The 25,239-nt window shown below is 39.5% G+C and overlaps 1 protein-coding gene across 1 annotated transcript in view; it reads right to left on the bottom strand.

Annotated features, from left to right (window-relative positions):
- The window catches only part of pip5kl1 (phosphatidylinositol-4-phosphate 5-kinase-like 1), a 28,687-nt gene extending 3,735 nt beyond the window's left edge, over positions 1–24,952 (bottom strand). The window contains exons 1-8 of the mRNA XM_042509829.1: positions 24,737–24,952; positions 15,327–15,377; positions 15,023–15,177; positions 13,885–14,009; positions 11,540–11,574; positions 11,383–11,438; positions 10,884–10,996; positions 9,803–9,965 (exon numbers count right to left, since the gene is read on the bottom strand). Of these exons, the coding sequence (XP_042365763.1) occupies positions 9,803–9,965; positions 10,884–10,996; positions 11,383–11,438; positions 11,540–11,574; positions 13,885–14,009; positions 15,023–15,177; positions 15,327–15,377; positions 24,737–24,952 (914 nt within the window). The remainder of the gene's footprint in view (positions 1–9,802; positions 9,966–10,883; positions 10,997–11,382; positions 11,439–11,539; positions 11,575–13,884; positions 14,010–15,022; positions 15,178–15,326; positions 15,378–24,736) is intronic.
- Between the last annotated feature and the right edge of the window lie 287 nt (positions 24,953–25,239).

Genomic DNA, 25,239 nt, shown 5'->3' with positions numbered 1-25,239 from the left:
ACGGCGGAAGAAATAAAGGAAGTTATTCAAATGCTGCGATCCGGTAAATCAGCCGGACCCGACGGGTTGATGGCATAATTTTATAAATGCTTTACAGATGAGCTCACTCCACTTTTGTTAGAAATGTATAATGAAGCTTTTGAAAGAGGAGTCTCAGGCTCTAATATCTCTAATCTTAAATAAGGACAAAGAGCCCACAGATTGTAAAAACTATCGCCCAATGTCTTTAATATCAATAGACACTAAAATACTTTCCAAAATCCTTGCAAATCGTCTCAGTACTGTTATAACTACACTAATACATACAGATCAGGTTGGGTTTATATGTAATAGATTTGCCTCGGATAACATTCAATGTCTGATTAATGTTATGTGGGTGGTTAGAAACAATAATACAACTACCACAGCCATCTTACTCGATGCTGAAAAAGCATTCGATTGTGTAGAGTGGCAATATCTTTTTAAAGATCTGTAGATTTATGGTTTCAGGCAGACATTTCTAAAGTGGGTGAAACTGTTATATAATGAGCCCCAAGCATCTGTACAGACTAATGGTATAATTTCTTCGTATTTCAACCTAGGTCGCGGAACATTACAAGGTTCACCTCTCTCCCCATTACTGTTTTGTCTAGCATTGGAACCTTTAGCTGCAGCTATTCATAAAGACCCTAACATCCCCGGAGTCCCTGTTGCAGGGACCACACACAAACTTATGCTATATGCTGATAATATTTTAATATTCATTACGGACCCCGGCAAATCTGTTCCCGCATTTCTCAAAATTATAAAATCTTTTCTATTTTTTCAGGCTATAGAGTGAATTGGACAAAGTCTGAGGCTCTCCCTCTGACAACGTAAAACGCCCAAAAACATTATTTCAAGCCGAATCATTCCAGTGGCCCCCTAAGGGAATAAAATATCTAGGAATATTACTCCCTAGGAAATTAGACAAAACAGTGCAATGTAATTTTGAACCTTTCCTAGAAAAAAATAGCACAGATTTGGAAAGGTGGTCTCCACTTTATCCCTCATTATAGGAAAAAGTCAATATAATAAAAATAAACTGTTTTGCCAGAGTCAATTATCTACTTCAGTCTCTCCCACTAAATATCCCTATTAAATACTTCAAACAATTTGATGCTGAATGAAGTTTTTTGGAATGGTAAAAGGCCAAGAATACATCTGCGTAAATTGCAGAAGCCTGTGGTGAAAGGTGACCTAGGACTCCCAAATCTGTTGTTTTATCATTATGCATTCAACCTGAGGCATTTGGCACACTGGGCATTACCTCCGGAGAGAGTGGCACCTTGGTACGCAGTAGAGCGGTCAATATGTATTTCCTTACCTCCATTGCTATTCATATCGGCCAGAATGCATCCAAATGCTCGATCCCATCCTATTATCTCTCATTTACAGGGACTATGGAAAAAAGTGTCTTGTATATTTAAAATCAACCCCTTTTTAAGTTTATCCTCTGGTCTGTGGGACAACCCAAAACTCCTTATTGGAAAATCATCACCTATGTGGAAGGAGTGGGTGATTAAGGGGGTAAATACTCTGGGTGATCTGTATAAAGATAGTGTCCTTAAATCATTTGACAATCTGGTTGAACAATTCAAGTTAGCCAACAATCAATTTTGGAGATATCTTCAGCTGAGAGACCTCCTTGTCACTACTTTTGGCTCTATACACACACACACCACCCCAGGGCATGGACCTCATTAAAGAGATTTTGCGGACTGCAGAGATTGGGCATGAGGCCTCCCATTACTACTCTGTGCTTATGAGCAATTCTGGTTATCCGTCCAACACAGCTCTGAAAACCTTATGGGAGAGGGATCTGAAAATAACATTGGGTTACAATTGTTGGAATCACTAAACACATCTCCAGGGATATAAAAATAAGATTGATTCAATTCAAAATCCTTCATCGATTCTATTTGTACCCAAATAGGTTATTCAGGCTATGTATGAAGGAAACACTGGACTGCTGGAGGTGTGAAGGGGAGCTGGGTACCCTAACACATGCCCTATGGTCATGCCCAAAGATTCAGATATTTTGGAAAAGGGTTCATGAGATTATCACAAAGGTCATCAGAGTGGATTTTGAGTTCTGTCCCAGTCTTTACATATTAGGCAACCCTAAACCAATGGCCAATATTGTGAAACCCCTAACCAATTGGATTCAGACAAGTATAATGATTGGCAAATGGATGATAATGAGAAAGTAGAAAGATACAGAAGGCCCGGTATACTGAAAGAATATCCTATAGTATAATAAATGATATTGATAAATATAATGAGAAATGGGGAATGTTTTTAAGATTATATTCTTTTCAGGGTAGATAAAATGTATCTGCATACAGTCTGATCATTGTGGTCTGTTCTTGGGGGGCTGGCATGGAAATGAAGATGGAGGTGGACTGGGTGCAATACAGGGATCTGTTTACTGGAAGACTACCTGTGGACAGTGAACCTCACATGGGAAAATGAATAGAAACACAGCAGTGCTGTGGTTGTCTTCTGGAAAGACTGCTTTCATACATTGCATATCGAGCATGGACTAACTTTACCTGTCATGGACTGCAAATTTATTTAATTTTTATTTTATTTTATTTTTTATTTTTATTGTCACAATAAGATTGTGTATGTTGATTTTGCCTTATTTTCTTATTTCAGTTTGGTGTCGTAAAAACCGAAAACTCAGTAAAGTTTGAGTCATCAAAAAAAAAAAAATTAAATTACTTTGAAAAAGGCCTACCTTAAAAAATCAATATCACTGTAAGTGGACGTTGTATTTAGTGTTTTTTACTGCTTGACATCACCGTCACACATTCTCTAAACCATATAACATCTGTATTCCTGCGCAGAAGCCAATCTGTGCCGTGAACTGTATTACACTGACAGTCAGTGGTTTATGGAGGAGACAACAAATACAAGAAATTAAAACTACACATTCCCAAAAGGATTGTGCAGCTCTTGTGACTGCTTAACCTGCACAAAGAAGACAAAAAGCAAATGTCACACACATTCTGGCTCTGCTTCTTATTTTTTTAATTCTGGCCCAAAATATCTAACTGAAACTCAAAGGCCTATGAATAATGCATCCAGTTGGAAGCTGGACTTTCCATCTTCTTGTGCTTTCCTACAGCCATGCAACAGCCCTTGATGTTGGGGATGACTGTCACTAAAAGACTCATTTTAAAAAGGAATTGCAATCTATGTCTCGACTCACGATATCTGTGACCAATTTCTTGCTGTCTAGACGAAGATAGGGGAGGATGAATCACCCACACAACTAATTCCTCATGACCCTGGCTTAGGATTTAATGCATAGCACTCTTAGTTTGTACTCCATATAAACTAGCAGCCTGTGATTATTACTGTTATTTTTATTTATCTTACTTACAATGCATAATTTTTAAATTATTATTTATTTTATTTTTTCTATTTTCTGCAAATGTACGATCCAACCTGTTACTTCACTGTTGTTGCTGATTTTTCACAGTTGACACAGTTACATTCACATACACACAGTTATTCGCTCATTCATTTCCCATAACCGCTTGTCCTCGTAAGGGTCGCGGACAGGTGGCCAGACTATCACAGGGCCGACACATATAAACAGACAACCTTACATGCTCACAGTCACACCTAAGGGCAATTTAGAGTCACCAATCAACCTGAGCTGCATGTCTTTGGACTATGGGAGGAAGCCGGAGACCCTGGAGAGAACCCACGCAGACACGGGGAGAACATGCAAACTCCACACAGAAGGGCCCCCGCCTACAGACCAAACCCTGTTCCAACCGGGTTGTGAACCAGGGACCCTCTTACATGATGTTAGAAAAAGTCAAATTATTGTGCTAGTCTGATCAAAACTGGACTTTCAAATACATGTAAACATGCTAGTCGGACTAAAATCGGACTAAATTGAATTTCTCAAAGTCAGATTCACACACCAACATAATGCCATTGAGAATCAAGCTACTCCTTTGTGTAAATGCCTCGGCCAGACCTGAACTGGCCTAGACTTTCTGTGCGTGTTCCTAGTTGCCGTGCAGGGCTTTGACCAGTCGATTTGCATAACTTCGTAAAAGACAGAGGGAAAATCAAAAGAAAAAGAATGGAAGAAAACGAAAGTTCAATGACGAAAGTATGTCCAGGTCTTCAGCCAACAGCATCAACAGCCATGCAAGCAGCTCTTTGGACAATTGACATGGGGGCCTGTATGGAACCCATGGACAAGCCCATATAGGGAGGCCCATTTACCATTCACATGGGCCCCACATACAAATGTTGGCCGGTGATACGCAGGCCACCCCACAGCCTGTGGGTCTCAAGGGTTGATCTGCAGGTCAGACAATTCAGTTTATACAGTGATGCAGCGTTCTGAGTAACTTTGTTATGATTTATAGGAATATTGTGCAATAATCCAGTTTAAACCTCAGCTTCCTGCCTCCTCTCTGTCTCTCTTTCACACAACAAGCAGGTTTCTTACCAGCACTGCTGTACTCAGGCTTTCTGATTTGGCTTTTGACCAAGAAAATCTGTTAAGGTCTAGACATAATAAAATCTCTCTGTCCACAAAGGATCCATTAAATGTGAACCTCTGAAATGTCATTTAAACTAAACACTGTACTGATCAGCCCTGCTCTATTGTAGCAAACCACGTAGATTATAAACTGTACGCTTGAGATCATAGGCTTAAGGGGTTAATCACACACAAGGTGGGTGAGCGCTTAATGTCTTTCTGTCCTTTTAAAAAAAGAAAACACACATTTTATATTGTGATATTTACTGGAAATAGGTCATTACCAGAAACTTTCAGCTCCGGTTTGTGGGTCTGCGGTTTGGGTTCGGGTCATTGATTGACAGGTCGAGCGGGTGGGTACATTTTATGCCATGTTCATGTTGTAAAGCCCTCTTAGGGAAATTGTGATTTATGATAATGGGCTTTATAAACAAAATTGACTTGACTACATCTTAAGGGAACTATGAACCATTTTTCCAATAAATGTTGAGGCAGTTGTCTTCAACCAAAAATGTTTCTAAAGTTGTTACAATTCATCCTCTGGGGGGCTTGAAATAATCCATTTTGGAGATGTTGAAAGGCAATCGCCAAAGTCAGTAGGCTTCATCCTCTGGGTACCTTGAATTTCTGTACAGAATGTTATGGCAACCCATCCAATCTCTGTCTGAATATTTTAGTCTAAACCAGAGCAGGGGACTGACAGACAGATCTGGTGACTCTACAAACAATTATTTTTCATCATTTGCTGATGTGTTACAGCTGCTGGGAAAAATGAACTGATGCAAGAATTAAACTTATCAGTCTCAGATTCAAAATAGCTGAGACAGGTGATGTAATATTAATAGTGGCTGTGTATATATGTTGTGGCTCCAGCTTACGCTGCTTCTGGGAGAAAGGTTGACTCAGTGTCTGCTAGAACCACTGCTTGTTTTGAACAGGATTGTGTTTCTCAACTGTCAGACGACTATGCATGACACGCACTCATCTGTTTTAACGCTGTGTGGCGAAACAGTTCTGTTTCTGTTTCTGTCTATTGATCAACAGCACAGTGTGTGTGTGTGTGTGCGTGTGTGTTTTTTGAGTGCATGAGTCATACTTGATTGGGAATCAAAATGTCAGGTTCAGAGTTGGGCTGCTGACATTTAAAATACATTTTTTTAAGGAGTTACCAATATTTGTACATTAAGAATATTCTGGGTCATATTTGACTGGTTTCCATCACAGATTTGCACAAAAATTAAATAATATTTTCGTTAAAACGGTTGATAAAGCACAAATGTGTGACTGTGTTTCCACTGAGTGATGTTATGTGACTTTTCTTGTGATGTTATGCACTTTTTCTTTTGCAGTACATTCCAAGAAGCAAAGCAATGGATGTTCAGCAGTTTTAGTGCTATTGCAGCCACTCATTAAAGCTGATCTAATATCGCCGTAATTTTTTTGTCTCATATCAGACTTAAGAGGTTCTCGCTCTCTTCCTCCGTCCACACATATCGCGTCATGTTTTGTAGAATGTCATGTGACTTTGTTGTAGTTTTTCTTCTCCTTTGGGTTTATGGCGGTTGGCACTCATAAAGGCGCATTACCACCACCTGCTGAAATACCACCTCATGTGAGCGTAAAACTTCCGTTTCCATTAGGCAGAAATTGTATTCACAATTTCAATTTGGGCAATCTAAGGGTTAATGGAAACCTGCCTACTGAGGTAATTAAAGAAACAATGAATTTATTCACAGGAAGTATAAAACATGTTTTCTGTGTTAAGAAATTAAGAAATCCCACTAAATTGTGAGGGAAATGTCAGTGTCATCAAAGCAGAGCTGAAAGGAGAGTGGCCAGAAACATGACTAAAAGGAATGCTAATGTTACTACTGTGTCTGCTGGATGTATACATTGGCAGCTATGAAATGAATATGTCACATATTATGCTGCATTGAACTTATTGAGTTATGAGTTTTTAGTTGAGTTATTTTTCCCTGACTGTTCTATATTTATCACAACCACTGTCTGTTTTGAACAGGATCATGTGTCTAAAATATCAGATGACTATGCGTGAGACAGTCCTCCCTTGTCTTTAAGCTGCATGCCTACGCAGTTCTGTTTTGTGCAGAATGCTGCTTGTCAGAGCCAAGGGAATAACGTGTGTGAGTGTGTGTTTTGGGACTGCATGAATCATACATGAGAGGAAATCACAATGTCACAATGTCTGCATGCGAAAGACGCCTGGTGCTTCCAGCCCAGCACGGTTCTAAATCTCTAGCCAGACTCTTCTCTTCTGTTGTTCCCAAATGGTGGAACAAACTTCCAAACTCTGTGCGTTCTGCTGAGTCCCTTTCTACTTTTAAGAGACAATTGAAAACTCAATTGTTCCGAGAACACCTTAACCTTAAGCACTTAACCTGACTCTTCTCCTCTTTGCCCTTTGGGGTAGAGTAAGTCAGATGGTCCAAACCCAACACTTAATGATTATCTAGCACTGACAAAAGTTGTGTGATGTTGTATGTTGATTGTCATCGTAAGAAGTGATACTGAGATTGTTGAATCTCAGATGCTGAGATCGCTACTGGTTATTACTTTGGTTTCCAAAAAACAAAGTAATAACCAGTCACAGGTATTGCCACTAGACGGCAATACCTGTGACCAATCACACCTGAAGCACTTTTTGCACTTACTAAGGGTTTTTTCCTTAAGTCTAAATTCTTGCTTATGTTGTACGTCGCTTTGGATAAAAGCGTCTGCTAAATGAAATTGTAGAATAGAATTGTGGAATTGTAGAATTGTAGAATGTGTTAGCAATGTTTGTACATTAAACATTTCTGAGTCAGTTCTGACTGGTTTCCATCACAGATTTGCACAAAAATTAAACAATATTTTCAATAAAACGACTGATAAAGCACAACTGTGTGACTGCGTTTCCACTAAGTGATGTTATGTGACTTTTCTTGCAATGTTATGCACTTTTTCTTTTGCAATACATTCCAAGAAGCAAAGCAATGGATATTCAGCAGTTTTAGTGCTATTGCAGCCACCGCACTAGCCATCATTATACCCAACTTGTTATGCAATAATGGAAAGGCAGGCCCTTCATACATGGGAGTGGTCATGTATGAAGGGTTTCTGGGAGGTGATAGTATACGATTTCACAGAGGAATTGTGGATTCAAAACGTAACTTTTGAAGAGTTATGCAATGCAATAACACCTCTTGTAGTGCCTGCAGCATCATGAGGGGGCCATTTCCTACTGACAAGCACATAGCCATAGCATCATGTGACCTAGAAAAAAAAAAAAAAGTTTGGGTCGAATCAAAGAAAATGATGGTTTTAGGGAATATTGCACCTGTACATGCCATGTCTGTGCATAATTTTTTCTGGAGCAGCAGTGACAGAGGGGAACCTAGACACTCTTGCGGGAACTCTACCACATTGCCCCCAGTCCGCACTGACACAGACCCCTGTTGGTCATCCAGGCGTCATGTGGGAATCTTGGAACACTGACAGAGTAAAAGGATGAGGAACATATGGAACAGAGGTCAAGGGGTGCCTGAATGCTCTCCTGAGTTCTCACCTGCACACACAAGTACCTAAAATGTCATAAAATGAACTCAAAATGAATATTTTAAAACCCTTCAAATGAGTTAACCAGGAGAGGTCAGAAAAGGGATCAGGGGGTCATGAAACTACAAGAGACCTGAGCTGAAAAACATGGACAGCTTAGTATGGGAACAGCATGTACAAGGGTCACACAGGTAGTTTTCTTAAGACTAGTTTGCAAAAAAATCTTTTTAATTTTTGGATAAAATTTTAGTTAATGATGAATTAATAGTTAATAATTATACTTGGATTTTCTTTACATCAACATGTTTTATGATGTGCAGTAGCATTAAGGAAAGTGTTTGACGGTTGCAGTAATTCAAAAAAATGACATGTAATGAAACACACAGTTTTGGAATGTTCTTGCTATAAGTTTCATTGAATAATATTTAAATCATTATGTGGGCATGTCTTAGGTAAAATAGGGCATGATATTGTTTAATAGAACAACCCCAATTCCCCCAAAAATTGAGATGCTTTAAAACTTATATAAAAACAGAATGAAATAATTCCATTCTTACTTGATTTTCGGCTTCAGTTGTTCAACAGTCCAAGGTCTCTGCGTGAGGTTTCTGCATCACATCTGGACAGAAGCAGGTCACTCTAGTAGCTGCACTCTTTTATTACGGAGCCACATCCTTTGTACAATCATGTCAGTCTCTAATGCAGTGCAGCCTGAGGGGTAAGAGGTCACAGGCACTGAGGGTTGATTTTATTCTTACCCTTTTTGTGCAGAGATTTCTCTGGATTCTCTGAATTTCTTGTTGATATTATGGAGTAGACAGTGAAATCCCTAAATTCTTTGCAGTTGTGGTTTGAGAAATGCTGCTCTATTATTGTTGGACAGTTTTTTATAAAGAGACCATCCTTGCTTGTGAACAACTGAGCCTTGATATTATTGTGATGCTTTAATGTGACCTGTTAACCTGTGAAATGTTGCAAAGTGTTGTTTTCTGAACATTCCACAACTTTCCCTGACTTTCGTTGCCCTTGTCCATACTTTTTTTAAAAATTTGTTGCAGGTATCAATTTTAGAATGAGTATATATTTAACAGTAACATTTATTAGTTTGAGCATTAAATATCTTGTTTTTGTATTCTAAACAACTGAATATGGGTGTAAAAAAGATTTGCAAATCATGGAATTCTGATTTTATTTAGGTTTTACAAAGCGTCCCAATGTTTTTCTGAATTGGGATTATAAAGTTTCATTGCCCCATTTGTCCCATGTGCTGTCAAGGTAATGAATGATATGGGGGGCTTTGCTTGCGTTTTGCACAGCATGATAATTCTACAAGAATATTTATTATTGTAAATTATATCTGCGTGAATGTGTATCACCTATTTTTGTACTTTTTACATATAAGGTATTACTGTTGTTTTTATGTTCTTAGGGTATATCTTTTATGTATTTTATGGTGAAGCTGAAGGCAAATGTTCATATTTGTGGACATTTAAATTTTCGTACATCTCATAAATTGTAAAACCTGTATTCTCTTCCCCCTCTCTCAACATCAATTGACAATTATCAGTTATGAAGTTATTATTGTCAGATGGCCTTTTACTACATTATCAGATCTGTGGGTTAAAATTCAGCAACGGGGGGGGATTCTTGTGGCGGGTCAAAATTATACCATATTGTGGAGGTAAATAATATGAACAGAAAGTTGATACTGACTTTTTTGTTCTCATGATGAGAGTGGCGAAGGAGAGGCTCTGGTGGCGTTCATCGTGGTGCAAGGGCTGATGGGCCAGGAGGAGACTGTAGTCCAACACATTGAGCCTCCGCAAGAAGTGTGTGTCAATCTCCACCTGCCGTAGGAGCCAAGGACGCTGCTGGTCTGAACACACACACCACAACTCAATGATGGCTGTACAGAAATACACAGCAATTAAGTGCACCATGTTTAATATATTAGTATAAATACTGACATTCACACACAACATCTGTATTGGTTTTTTTTTTTATTTGAATGAAATGTTTCGACTCTAAGAATAAAGTTTTGTATGGAGCTGAACTGAATGACTGTGCTGAGAGTCATGCGAAGCTGTGGAATAGTAAATGTGGCATGATTGCGCCCCCCTCAGGCCAATCAGAACACTGTTTCTAACACTACAAAAATATATTATTAAGAACTTAGTCCATAGACATTAAAAAATAATAACAAAAAGGGAATAAAAGGGATATCCATATAGGGGGTATACAATGCTATCATGTTTTCATGATATTCTTGGGCAACATACAATATGATTGCTATTTCACCATATTTTTCATGACATACTAAACTATGACATTTTTAATGATGCAGTATGACATTTTAGTTATGACGTACTCTATACGGTTGTATTTTAATCACATTTTTTTGACAACACAATGCATTTTGACATTTTTATTGTGTTTTTCACAACATACCATACTATGACATTTTTGTGACATTTTGGACGACATACCATACTATGACGTTTTTAAGACATTTTAGACAACACATTACTCAATGACTTTTTTTGGGTCATTTTTGACAACATGCTATACAATGACGTTTATGACATTTTGGATGGCATAATATACTATGATGCTTTTGGACATTTTTGACAACATGCTGTACTATGACTTTTTGAAGACATACTATACTTATACATACGTTTCTATGACATTTGAGAGGACATACTCTGTACTGTTGCTTTTTTATCAAATTTTTGACAACACATTATATACTATGACAATTTTTTGACATTTTTCTGTCTTTCAGTGCCCTTACCCAAAGTAATGTACTGGCCTTCAAAGTTGAGGTCTTTGAGAACCACAATAATCTGGCTTCCCTCTGGTGCAGGTTCTGTCCAGCGACTCACCTCACAGCCCTTGATGTCATACCTGCATTACAAAACACACACCAAACCACACAAAGAGGCTGCACTGTCTGTTTCTGTGTTGTTAACCTTAAAAAAATATATAACAGGAAAAGACCTGGAAATAGTGCTCAAAATATTATTCTATAATAATATATATGTAACATATATGATATGCTATGAAATGATATGATATGATATGATATGATATGATATGATATGATATGATATAAATAATAATGATAAAAATATGTTTCCTCCCGAGCTGTGTCCATGTTTTTGAAAGAATCTGCGACAGTTTGTTCAGTTTTAAATACTTCTGAAAGGCATGAAAATTAGCCCATTAAAAGTAACATTGCTCCAGGTTTTAAGGGGTTAACATGATATTATCAATATTTAAATCAAGCTTACCTGGCATTGATTCGATCATCTGGATAAAACACACTTTGCATAACGATGAAGTATTTCTGCAAAGGACAAGTGAAAACAGGAAATGTATTTTGTAATGCTTTTTAACATGCAAGTCATTTGAACGCCAACTAGAACCGTAAAAACATATGATCTGTACCTTTCGTCTGTGTGGGATCTTGATCCTGTGAACACCTGAAAAAAACAGAGAGAAATAACTCAATTCAATGCAACATGCTATCCGATTAACCCTCAAATATCACAAATTGAAATTGAGAATATAAAATACACCGAATGGAAACATGTTATTTTGGAAAACACTCTCATTTATCGCAAATTCCGCTCACATGAGGTGGTATTTCAGGCAATTAAAAAAAAAGCCCTGTTTTGTAAAACTGCGATGGAAACACTTTTTTTGGCTTTTCTAGGTCGCATGATGCTATGGCTATATGTTTGTCAGTAGGAACTGTAGTAGGTGTTATTGCATCACATAACTCTTATAAAGTTGAGCAGATCATCTCGAAGTTCTTATCTGACCCTGTCCAGTCACGTTCTGTCTGGATGCAGAAGGTTGCTTTTGGTGTCATACTCATACACTGAAAGCACTGACAGAGTGGCGCAATTTGATGACTCAGGACTGAGAGGACGCTTGATTGTGGTCGTTAGTTGTTTGTTGCCCCTGCAGCAGAGTGTCTAATGTCTGTCTATAGAAGTGGCATTAAAGTGATGCAAACACTGTTCATCTGCACACTCTGTGATGGCACAGAGCTGTAATGAGAAGCGCTCCACCCAGCCGCATGCCCTGTTTTCCATCAGTCTGTGGACTCACAAATTATCCCTGCCCTCTGGAAAATACAAAACATTTTCCAGCTCCAAAAAAACCCTTGCCTAGCTGTAAATAATTAGTATAGACTGGTGACTCTGATTTTGTTGATGGAATGCTTTGAAAAAGACATGGCATATTTACTTCTATTGAAGGTCATTTCTGTATTAGAACCATTCCATTATGCTTACAGTACATTAATGGGGAAGTCGTGAAGCCACTAACAGCATCACCCATTTGATTACTGAGCCAATGGAGGGCCCTGGGGGCTATGCATGCCTGCTAATATTGATTTTAGCGCTGCTTTTAACACACTTTGGCTAATCCCAAAACTGAAACTCATCTGCGTCAATCCTTTTGTAATTAAATGTTGTTTTTCCTTTTTCACCAGTTGAAATCAACATGTCAGTCAATCTATACAAAACCCTCTGTGTTCCCAGGTCGTGATTCATGATATGATGCAAGGAGTTGTGTAATAGATTGACAACATAATGGGTTGTGATAATAATATGTTGATGGCTCCAGTGCAGAGCAAATTTCCTATTTATATCCTATTTATATTCATAATTGTATTTATTAGTTCAATGCAGTATTCTTGGAATGTATTTCACTTAGTTTACTTTTTTCAATTTCTCCACGAGTTTTTGGGGCTCATTTTCTTGTTTGTTTTGTTTTTACTTTTCTCTTTTTTTGCTTATTTTCAGGTAATTTTCTTGTTAGTCTTGTTATTTCTAATTTCCTGATCATTTTTGGGCCACGTCTTATTAATTATTTTGCTCATTGTTTTCTAACTACATTTTTGCAAGAAGTCAAACCAATTTGCTTAAACATGGTCCCCAATTAAACAATAAATCAATATTAGGGCTGTTCTTGACGCTGAATTTTTCAAGTTGAATCAGATTTTTTCTTAAGAAAAATTAAAATGTTTTTTCTTTTTTTCACATACAGTTTTAATTTTTAAACGGGGCTCAGCAGGATGTTCAGTGTGACATTGCGTATTAAGTTGCTGTGAGCTGTAATTCTAAGCATAAGAATGATGATAACATTATCTCAAAGAGTTAATATCAAAGACTATCATAACAGCCAAGAGCACTCACTCCGTAGCAAAATCCAGGGACTAAAACATCCACAGAAGTTCGCTGCACAGGACACTGACCGGACAGATAATTTTTTAAAAAAAAAACTCTGCTCAACTTGAAGCCATCTTAGTTGCTTGAGGGGTCTTCAACTGATAATTTAAATCTCTTGACTTTCCAGGGGCTGCCCTAAACAATATGTTTGCTGTTTTTGCTGCAAAACAGTATTTTCTCCATAAATTCAAGGTAACGTGGCGTGACTAGCTGATTTACAGATGGATATTCTGTGGGTTTGTTCTTTTCTGTTGAGAATGTGAAAAGTTTAACTGTCCTTAAAAGGACACTTCACCAATTTTTGCTGTATCAAAATGTGGGTAGAATGTGTTATTGAACTATTGTAAACTTCCCTCCATACTACTGGTGCCTTGATATCCCCTCCTCAGCAAAACTCTGTACGTAAACTGATACAAAACATATTATCCAGTGTGTGTGTGTGTGTGTGTGTGTGTGCATGTGTGTGCGTGTGTGTGTGTGTGAGTGTGTGTGTGTGTGTGTGTGTGTGTGTGTGTGTGTGTGTGTGTGTGTGTGTGTGCATGATGTGTGTACCTAGAAACTTGACCAGCAGTGAGTGGGGGTATTTCCTCAGATGTTCCAAGTAGATCTTCAGGTTGGCCAGAAGGAATTTGATTTCCCTTTTGTTCTGGGTCTTCAAAAAGAAGCGTTTATCATTTCTAGAAGTTCAAAAGCACAGAGTAAGTAGATCTCTATCCTATCAATGATGTAACAAGCCACACTCTGACCCCTCTCCAATGAAAAGGTACTGTGATTTTTATGGTTTACCAATCGCTAGCACCAAATGTTGGACGTAGTCACAACATTTGTCATTGAGCTTTGAGCTGCAACAACTTGTTTTCTTAAATTGTGAGATAAAAGAAGCACCAGTAACACTTTCTGTGAAAACCACATTATAATGCATCCAAACTTAAGTCTTTTAAATGTTTTTTGAAAGTATTACAGTGTATGGTATTAATCACTTATTATGCAGCATAGATTCTTATTAATGCATGAAAATAATTAAACTTAAAATCAACAAAGAAACATTATGATGAAGCATAAATTGTTATAAATGCATCAATATGTACCTCACTTTGCTTAACACATACAATGATAACTTATGATACAGCATGGACAATTATACCACACTATGAGTAATTACTACAGCTGATTATTGATGTGTGTATATTGGTGTGTATATATGGTGAGCATAAATATTTATAATGCATTATAAGCAACATCAGTCAATCTCTAGTTTATATCAAGTCAAGAGCATCCATAAGAGCCTTGATATTTATAAATCACTGTAAGTCAAATCTATAATGTTGAATGACTGTTGATATAGTGTCTCAGTCATCAGTATTTGTGTCTTTGAGTATAGTCATAAAGCATTATGAACACATAATCCACTATGAATGTCTTCATAATGCATTAAAGATGTGGTCCTCATAGAAAGTGTTACTGAAGCAGCTTTTGCACACAACAGCACAACTCTGTCATTAAGCATGTCGTAAGTGCTGAAGTTATTTGGTTAAGAGTTCACGGTGGGGTTCAGATTACAGTCTTTGGCTGAGAGACACTGAAGTTTTGAGGTTAGGCAAATGAGATTTCAGTCCAAAATAAATGTTAATTTCATATAATAACAGAGGAACAATTGTGTGTATGTATGTGTGTGTGTGTCATGACTCACGTCAGGAAGAAGTCGGCCTTGCTCTTGGAGTTGCTGATGAACTGGAGGTAGCAGTTTTCCGAGCAGAGTGACTGCTGATACTCCTGCTCTGTCATCCCCAAAGAGCCACGCAGGCTGGCAAACACCGGGCCTGCAAACGTCTCCATTGTAAAGTCCTACACACACACACACACACACACACACACACACACACACACACACACACACACGACATACACACATGCAACTTAATATGCCGGTTGCAGCATTCAGTATAATCATTAATAATTTCATTGTTGTTGGTTGTTGAGACACATCCACATACCTTATGAATCTGAGTGACCTCTAATCTGAAATCCTCATCTGACAGTTCATTCTAGAGCGGGAAAAAGCAAAGATGGAAAGATGTTATTGTCAACTGAGCTTACAAAGAAGTAAGCTCAGTATCACAAAGATGAAAGACAGAAATACATTATTCACATATGACACAAATTGAGCTGGAATGAGCTTGACACTTAAGCTTGAGTTTGAACATGTGGCTCATATGATTGGATGTAAAAATAAATCTCAAGCCAGTCAGTCAGTCAGTCATTTTCTGTAACTGCTTGCCCTCGTAAGGGCTGCGGGTCTCCAAACTATCGCAGGGCTGACACAAATAGACAGACAACCATACACACTCACAGTCACTCCTAAGGGCAATTTAGAGTCACCAATCAACCTGAGCTGCATGTCTTTGGATTGTGGGAGGAACCCGGAGACCCCGGAGAGAACCCACGCAGACACGGGGAGAACATGCAAACTCCGCACAGAAGGGCCCCCACTCATGGACCGAACCCTGTTCCAACTGGGTTTCGAACCTTAGGGTCTGTTGTCGACCTTAGGGTCTGTTTGGCTCATGTTACACACTTTTTATTCTTCATTTTTTTATCATTTTGGCTGTGCCCATGCATATGGCATACATTTTGGCAGAATTGCGTATTTTTGTTTAATCTTGGAATTTCCAGCTCATGTCCTACACTAAGTCTAAAATACACTGTGGGAACTAAATTGTTACATTCAGACTGTTAAGTGAAAAAATGCTCCATTGAAACCCATTCAAACTACAATATTTGATCCCACAGCCATCAAAGCAAAAAGAAAAAGAAAAAGGCATTGAACTGTTTCTAGTATAATGTTTCACTTTGGGCTTTTGCCTTGGAATTTGTATGTTCTACCATTTTCCACCTGATGTCATTTACCATATTAGGCATATTAAGAAAACACATATCATTTCCACTGGGTGGAGGGGTATCTCTAAAATTGATGTTATTTTTGGGATGTACTTCTGTTTTTCCTGTAGCTTCATCATCATGAAACTGTGTAAAATTAGGCTATTATTGGTGTATGATTCGTGCATGAGGGAATTAATCACTAATTCGCATCACTGAGACACTCAAAGATCAGAGACAAGCTTCCTTGGTGTCCACTCAGTCTGCATACAGAGTCGTCTTTTCTCACCCCCACACCCCCCACCCAGCCGCTGAAAGCCATGGTACAGTGTGCACACCGGTAAAAAATATATGCATATGTGTGTGTGTGTGTGTGTGTGTTATGTTGTGTTCTGGGGACTCTGCAGATATAACACAACAGGCAGGACAGTCATGCATCAGCCTGCTGAGTCAGCAGTGTGTTTGTCTGGGATTAGGCTGAAGCAGTACACACAGCTTTCTCTCTCTCTCTCTCTCTCTCTCTCTCTCTCTCTGTGTGTGTGTGTGTGTGTGTGTGTGTGTGTGTGTGTGTGTGTGTGTGTGTGTTGACTGGTCATTCAGCAGCAGCAGGGTGGACACTGCATACCACTCTGGTTTAAGGTCTTGTTTCAGAGTTGATCCCATTTCCGCTGTGGTTCCCATCAACACATGTTTTTTGTTAAAAACACAAACACTGACAAACATTATTGATAAGGATCCTTTAACACTGGCTGTTTACTCGTCAGTCCTCTCTGGTGTACATTTGACATCAAGTCAAGTCATGATGTGGGCTTCGTTAATAATTGGTGCTCCTTTTGGGGTAAACCTGGTCTTATCCGGAGGGATGGCATCCATCCCACTTTGGATGGAGCCGCTCTCCTCTCTAAGAATCTGGCTGATTTTATTAGAGGCCCAAAGCCATGACAAACCAGAGTTGGGACCAGGTTTCAGAGTCGCAGTCTTACACGCTTCTCTGAGCTTCCTCTAGCACAGTCACACACCCATAATGTAAATGTTATAAAAACAGTGTCTGTCCCCCCGACCACTTCATTTGTTTAATACTAAAATAAACAAAAGGGGAGTTGTACATGAAAATCTCATAAAAATTAACTCATCTCCTGTCATACAGCATCATAACAGGAGAATTAAATGCGGACTCTTGAACGTTAGATCCTTATCAACCAAGGCTCATTTAGTCACTGATTTAATATTGGATAACCATATTGATTTATTATGCCTCACTGAGACCTGGCTTTGTCCTGAAGAGTACGTTAGCCTGAATGAATCCACTCCTCCTGGTCATATAAATAGTCACGTTGCGCGGGACAATGGCCGAGGAGGGGGAGTCGCTGCTATTTTTGATTCAAGCTTAGCAATTCACACTAAGGCCAAGTTAAACTATAATTCATTTGAAAGCCTTTTTCTTAGTCTTTCTCACCCCATCCTGGAAAACTTTACAGCCAATTCTATTTGTCATAGTGTACCGCGCCCCCGGCCCATACTCTGAATTTCTATCTGAGTTCTCTGAGCTTATATCAAGTTTAGTGCTCAAATCAGACAAAATTATTATCATAGGGGATTTTAACATTCACATGGATGTTAATAGTGATAGCCTTAGTTCTGCTTTCTCCACACTTTTGGATTCAATAGGCTTCAGTCAGTGTGTACATAAACCCACCCACCGCTACAATCACACCCTCGATTTAGTCCTTGCATACGGCATTGATATTGCAGATTTATTAGTCTTTCCTGAGATTCCTGCTCTGTCAGACCATTATTTGATAACTTTTGGTTTTTTTATACTTGACTACAAGCCTCTCAGTAAGAGCTACTCTTCTAGATGTCTATCTGATTCAGCAGTGGCTAAATTTAAGAAACTAATTCCCTCTGCTTTGACATCATTACCATGTCTTACAACTCCTGAGCACACTACTACTAACTTAAGTCATTCCCAAATTGACTGTCTCATCGATAATGCTACTGGCTCACTGCGATCAGCTCTCGACACTGTTGCACCCTTCAAGAAGAAAATAATGAAACAAAAAAAATTAGACCTATGGTTTAACCTCCAGATTCGCAAATTGAAACAAACATCGCGAAAATTTGAAAGACATTGGCGTTCGACCAAACTGGAAGAGTCCTGTTTAGTCTGGCTGGACAGTCTTAAAGTCTATAAGAAGGCCCTCCGCCATGCCAGGGCAAACTATTATTCATCACTAATTGAGGAAAACAAAAACAATCCCAGGTTTCTTTTCAACACTGTAGCCAGGTTGACTCAGAGTCACAGCTCTATAGAGCCCTGTATTCCTTCGGCCCTAAGCAGTGACGACTTTATGAATTTCTTTAATAATAAAATCATAACTATTGGAGATAAAATCCATCACCTCTTACCCTCCACTGACCTGACCCCGAACTCAGATTATGGCAGCAAGGCCCGAAATTTATCTAGACCATTTCTCCCCCATTGACCTTCATCAACTCTATACTTTGGTTTCTGCATCTAAGCCATCAACATGCCTGCTAGACCCCATCCCAACTAAGCTCCTTAAGGAAGTTTTACCTTTATTAGACAACTTTTTATTAGATATAATCAATGCGTCTTTATTAACAGGTTATGTACCCCAGTCTTTTAAAGTAGCTGTCATTAAACCTCTTCTAAAGAAGCCCACTCTCGATCCTGAGATTTTAGCTAACTATAGACCGATATCTAATCTCCCCTTTATTTCTAAAATCCTTGAGAGAGTGGTTGCTCATCAGCTCTGTGACTTTCTCCGAGACAACAGTTTATTCGAGGACTTTCAGTCAGGCTTTAGAGTTCATCATAGCACAGAGACGGCACTAGTAAAAATTAATAACGACTTATTTATCGCTTCTGACACAGGTCTGGTCTCTGTTTTAATCCTATTAGATCTCAGTGCTGCATTTGACACCATTGACCATCAAATCTTACTGCACAGACTTGAAATCTCAATTGGCCTTAAAGGAACGTCACTAGCCTGGTTTAAGTCATACTTATCAGATCGTTCCCAATTTGTTCACATCAATGATCAACCCTCCGCACATACAAAGGTCTGCTTCGGAGTGCCACAAGGTTCGGTGCTTGGACCAATCCTTTTCACTTTAGATATGCTTCCTCTAGGCAACATAATTAGAAAACATTCCTTAAATTTCCATTGTTATGCTGATGATACGCAATTATATCTATCTATGAAACTAGATGAAACTGATCAGCTATCTAGACTTCAAACATGTCTTAAGGATGTAAAAGCCTGGATGAGCCGTAATTTCCTGATGTTGAATTCAGACAAAACTGAAGTTATTGTTCTTGGCCCAAAACACTCAGAAACTCCTTTTCCAACAATTTAATTTCTCTAGATGGCATTACCTTGGCCTCTAGCACAACTGTAAGGAACCTCGGAGTTTTATTTGACCAGGATTTATCCTTTGCCTCCCATATAAAACAAACTTCAAGGACGGCTTTCTTTCACTTGCGTAACATCGCAAAAATTAGACATATCCTATCCCAAACAGATGCTGAAAAATTAGTACATGCATTTGTCACTTCTAGGCTGGATTACTGTAATTCCCTATAATTTGGTTGCCCTAACAAATCTCTTAGGTCTCTCCAACTGGTGCAGAACGCTGCTGCACGTGTTTTAACGGGAAGCAAGAAAAGGGACCATATTTCTCCTGTTTTAGCTTCTCTGCACTGGCTCCCTGTGAAATCCAGGATTGAATTTAAAATCCTCCTCCTTACTTACAAAGCTCTAAATGGTCAGGCTCCATCCTATCTGTCACAGCTCATAGTTCCTTACCAACCCTCAAGATCACTGCGCTCTGAAAACGCAGGGTTACTTGTGGTTCCCAAAATTTCCAAAAGTAGGTTAGGAACCAGAGCCTTCAGTTACCATGCTCCTCTCCTATGGAACCATCTTCCATTTTCGGTCAGGGAGGCAGACACACCAACTTTTAAGGGTAGGCTTAAGACCTTCCTCTTTGATAAAGCTTATAATTAGGGCTGGCTCAGGCTGCCTGGACCAGCCCATAGTTAGGCTGACATAGGTTTAACCTGCCGGGGGACTTCCTCTGATACGCTGAGCTCCTTTCCTTCTCTCAATGCTGCCATCAGAAATCATGCATGTCTGTTAACTGCATTGCCATGTGCAAGCTTAGCTTAGCTCTGTGATAGCCATGTGGTACTCTCACTGCCTGGGGCTCGCGATTACAGAGCCTGGGTCTGTTGAACTGCACTACGCTAATCCTGTTGCCTCTCGGGAGCATTCCTGCTCCCTTGTTTCCTAGTTTCCCTGGATCCTGGCCGTAACCTTGACTGTGCCTGACCGTGGTGATAGCTGTGCTGATGCCGCGACCCTGCCTTTGGTTGTGCTTGTGCTGTGGCTGTACTGATTCTGTGCTCCCCGCTCGCCCTGATCGTGGTCTGGTCCTGGTTGCGCCGATGCTGTGATCTTGCCTTTGGACACCTCCCTTTCAACATATGCATGAGACTGTTATCATCTCTATCAACATCATCATAGAGAGCAATTACTAATTCCACACCTACCATTATTGTAATATGACATGCATCTGTTTCTATTATTGCTGTGCCCCCCCTCCCCCCTCCTCTCTCCCCCCCCTCTCTCCCCCTCTCTCTCTCTCTTTTCCTTTTTTGCCATGATTGTATTTCATTTGCTATTTACGACATCTATTGCTCGTCTGTCCGTCCCTGGAAGAGGGATCCCTCACTATCCTCTACCGCTCTTCCTGAGGTTTCTTCCTCTTTTTTTTCCCCGTTACAGGGGTTCTTTTTGGGGAGTTTTTCCTTAGGTGATGTGAGGGTCTAAGGGCAGAGGGATGTCGTACACTGTAAAGCCCTCTGAGGCAAACCATGTTTTGTGATAATGGGCTATATAAATAAAACTGACTTGACTTGACTTGACAGATATCACAATGATCAGGCACAGCCAGGGTTACAGTCAGGATCAGGGAAAGCTAGGAAACAAGGGAGCAGGAATGCTCCGGAGAGGCAATGGGATTAGCGTAGTGCAGTTCAACAGACCCAAGGTGGTGATCAGTAAAAAGGATTAGCACTCAATGAGGATCCTAGAGTCACTGATCAGCAATTACAACTTAAATATGAATGCCAGAGAGCAGTAATAGAAAAGAAAGAAAGAGAGGAAGCAGAGCCAGAGTGGCAGGTCTGAACGGACTCAAAACCACCCCCGCTGGATCGGGACAAAAGCTCTGCCACCTCCCCCTCCTCCCCGTCACACGGACGGGAATTTCAACTGAGCACAAGAAACTTGTGTTCCAGGAATATACACAATAACGAATCTAGGATCACTAATTAGCTATTCTGGCTTAAATATAAAGGTCAGAGAGCAGTGTTAGTCCCACTGCTCTCTGACCTCTGGCAGGTTAAACCTATGTCAACCTCACTATGGGCATCACTGTGTACAACCCCAGGCAAAAATTATGGAATCACCAGTCTTGGAGGATGTTCATTCAGTTGTTTAATTTTGTAGAAAAAAAGCAGATCACAGACATGCCACAAAACTAGTCATTTAAAATGGCAACTTTCTGGCTTGTTTTCCAATGATCAATGGCTAGACATCTGTGACCACACAGAAAACAGACTGTGTGGGTTTGTGGAGAGCAGACAGTCATAATTCACCTCAATATACTGGCTCCATGCCTGGATTACTTGTTGTTGCCACTGACAAAGAAATTATGCAACCATCTAGACGCCATTTCCCAAACAGATGTATGTCATACCACATGCTTTCATTTACCCTGTCTCCACTTGTTAGTTTTCTGGAAATCTCACAAACATTTTAGTGTTGAAGCACTATTTCTAAGCCTAATGGGTATGACATTTGAATTTAAATAATACCTGAAACACAATACTTTGGGTTTATCCCGTCATTTTTCTGAACCTTTACCTTGACTGAAAGATAACACAAATGGTAATGACTTGGCTGCACTGTGTGGAGTGTGCTGGGATGCAGTACAAGGCAGGTGTCCATTACAGATTCGCACAGAACCTAAAAAATGTCGATAAACATAACTGCAAGATGACTGTGTTTCCACTGAGTGGACTGTGTTCTGCGTCTTCTCCTCTCGCGATAACATTCTAAGAAGCATGACAATGGATGATCAAAACGTCAGCAGCTTTATTTCTATTGCATGAAACATTAAACTTTTGTTGCGGTATGACCTTTCGTTCACACGACAACGACGATTTGGGCATCAGAAAACTGCGCACTAGCCATCATTATCCCCAATAACATAGGTGTGTTATCCGAGTGGTAATGGAAAGGCAAGCTCCTTGTACATGGGAGCAACCATGTACAGGGAAAATATCTGTATATATGGATAGAGTAATAATAATATCTAAAAAATATTGGTACTGCAACATGACATATATTATTGACTTTTGTCATGATTACAGAGGCAAGTGTCATTCTTAGCCTAAATTACATAAACATGAAAAATGTGGTTGTATGCTTCCCTAAACCAAGTTGCAGTTACAGTTGACTTTAATGTCTGTCCAGACTCATCTGTTGCCAGGAATGCTAACAATGCTTCAAATTTAGATGTTTCTGCAAACAAGCATCAAGCACAGTTTTGAAATTACTGTCTCTAATTCAGTTATGGTGTTGGATTCAGAAAAAAAAATTATGATTTCACAGTTTATTCTATTAGAGGTTTTTTTTTTAGGTAACAGTGACCTTGACTTTTGACCACAAAAAAACTAATCAGTTCATCCTGGAGTCCAAGTGAACATTTGTGCCAAATTTGGGGAAATACTCTAAAGGCCTGTTTGAGATATCACATTAAAAGAATGAGAGAGAGGCAAGTTCACAGTGACCTTCACCTTTTGACCTTAGACCAGCAAATTCTAATCAGCTCATCTTTGAGTCCAAGCGGACGTTTGTGCCAAATTTGAAGAAATTCTGTCGAGGCATTCTTGAGATATTGCATTCACAAGAATAGAAAAGAAGGAGGCACAGAGGGACAGAGGGACGGAAGGACGGAGGTACAGACAGACAACATAATGCCTTCAGCCATGACTATTGCCGGCATAAAAAGACTTGTAATGATAAATATGAAAACCTAAAAATAGGCCAGCTTTTATGAGGCACAGAGTTATTCCTTTGTGACCACCAGTTGACCTTTGACCTTTTATATATAAATTTTCAACACATAATTTTTTTTTAGTAGATGTTTTTTTGTAAAATTTTGTCAGAATAAGTGTATGGATTCTTGAGTTATGGACAATACATGTTTTGTGAGGTCACAGGGACCTTTGACCACTAAATTCATTGAGCGCAAGTGGACGTTTATGCGGAATTTGAAGAAGATCCTCCCAAGGCCTTCTTGAGAAACCGCATTCGCAAGAATAAGAAAGACAGATGGACAGACTATCAGAAAACAGCCAAAGACATACCGATAATGAAACATGAAAAAAAAAGTTCATATAAATGACTTTTGTCACCCTTACAATTATTTTTTACAATATATTTTTGGAACACATTTCCTAGTTTGGTTTGTTGTCATGGGTTCAGTGAGCTCCAGTGTCAGCTGTGGAGTCATGAGACGCCTCTTTTCCATTTCAGAGCGGATTTACGGATCATGTATCAGAGATAATGATAACTCTGGGAAGCGTGAGTCACAAGGAAGGATGTGTGTATAATTTCTGTGTGTTCGGATATGACTAAGAATAGTTTTGGACACACCTTTCTGCAACCGGAGACTACGTTTTTTTTTGAAGTGTTGCAACCACCGCTGCAACTGCTGACTATTATAACTAACTTCCTTTTTTTCAGCACACCAGCATCACCTCATGCACTACTTTTGCCCCATGTCTCAACCTCCACTCGGTGCATATTTAACCAAAGTAGTATATATGTTCTCCATAAACATTTTCTGTAGCTCAGTTACTATGAAGTTTTTCACCTCTCACAATGGTTTACTGATGAGAATTCACTAATTTTCCATTTGAAAAAAAACATTTTCAAACTAATTTTTCTGTACTCTAGTAATAAAAAAGACATGTCGAATCATTTGTCAGTAGGAGAGCGCTAATAGCACTAGAGGCAGTGTGCAGCAATATTTTCTCTGGCTAACCGGCTCAAGCCTGAACTAACACGATTAGGTCTAAGGATGATATACCACAACAAGACATATCATTAGTGTTCTCTAGTGCCACATGGTGGACACAGGAAGTGGTACAAAATTTGTGACCCCCGACATGCAAAGATGTGAGGGCTCATTTTATTCTTCTCTTTATCACTGGCGAGGGCTATTCATTTTCCACATATTAGATTTGGCCATATTTACTTTGAAACTTGCATAATTTTTTAACGCACAGACAGTGACAGTGAAGCCCTGCCTGTAATATCGTGACCCTAAACACTGTACTTCCATCCAAATACCACCTGGGGAGATTTAAAGTTTGTGCAAGTATGTGTAAGTGAATAAAATGGTGCCTCAGCTAACCCGTACTCACTGTAGGTGCATTGTCAATGGTGCTTTGGGTGGCTGCTGCCAATCCCTCCTTCATCATGCAGGTCAGGCCGTAGAACTCATGCTGCTGGTCGATCTCAAACAAGCCCAGAAGCTTCCACTGCTGCCTCAAACCTCCCCACCTCCTCCTCTTCACGGTGCCGGAGCCCTGACGGTGACCTGACATCCCCCGGCCACCTGCGGCTGCTGACATCTCCATCTGGGACACAGAAAAATACACAAATCCAGATTTTATGACTGCTGTACAATCACCTGACACAGCCAGTGTAAACACAGAGGAGGTTTTCAAAGCTGCGTCAAAAAGAAATCAAAGAGAAAGTCGAGGCCAGAGAGGCCAGCGGCAAGCACAAAGGACAGCTGACTGTCAGTTGAGTTCTTAACGGAGTAACTATGGAAACCAACACAAAGAGATAATAGCCTCATGGGCTGGTCTGGGGTTAATGGCATAACAACCACCACCTCTCTTTATTAAAACCAATTTTAAAT

The sequence above is a fragment of the Plectropomus leopardus genome, chromosome 20 (genome assembly GCF_008729295.1).
Source record: "Plectropomus leopardus isolate mb chromosome 20, YSFRI_Pleo_2.0, whole genome shotgun sequence".
Lineage (NCBI taxonomy): Eukaryota > Metazoa > Chordata > Actinopteri > Perciformes > Serranidae > Plectropomus > Plectropomus leopardus.
Note: the sequence above shows the minus strand (reverse complement) of the source record. Positions and strands in the feature narration are given on the sequence as shown.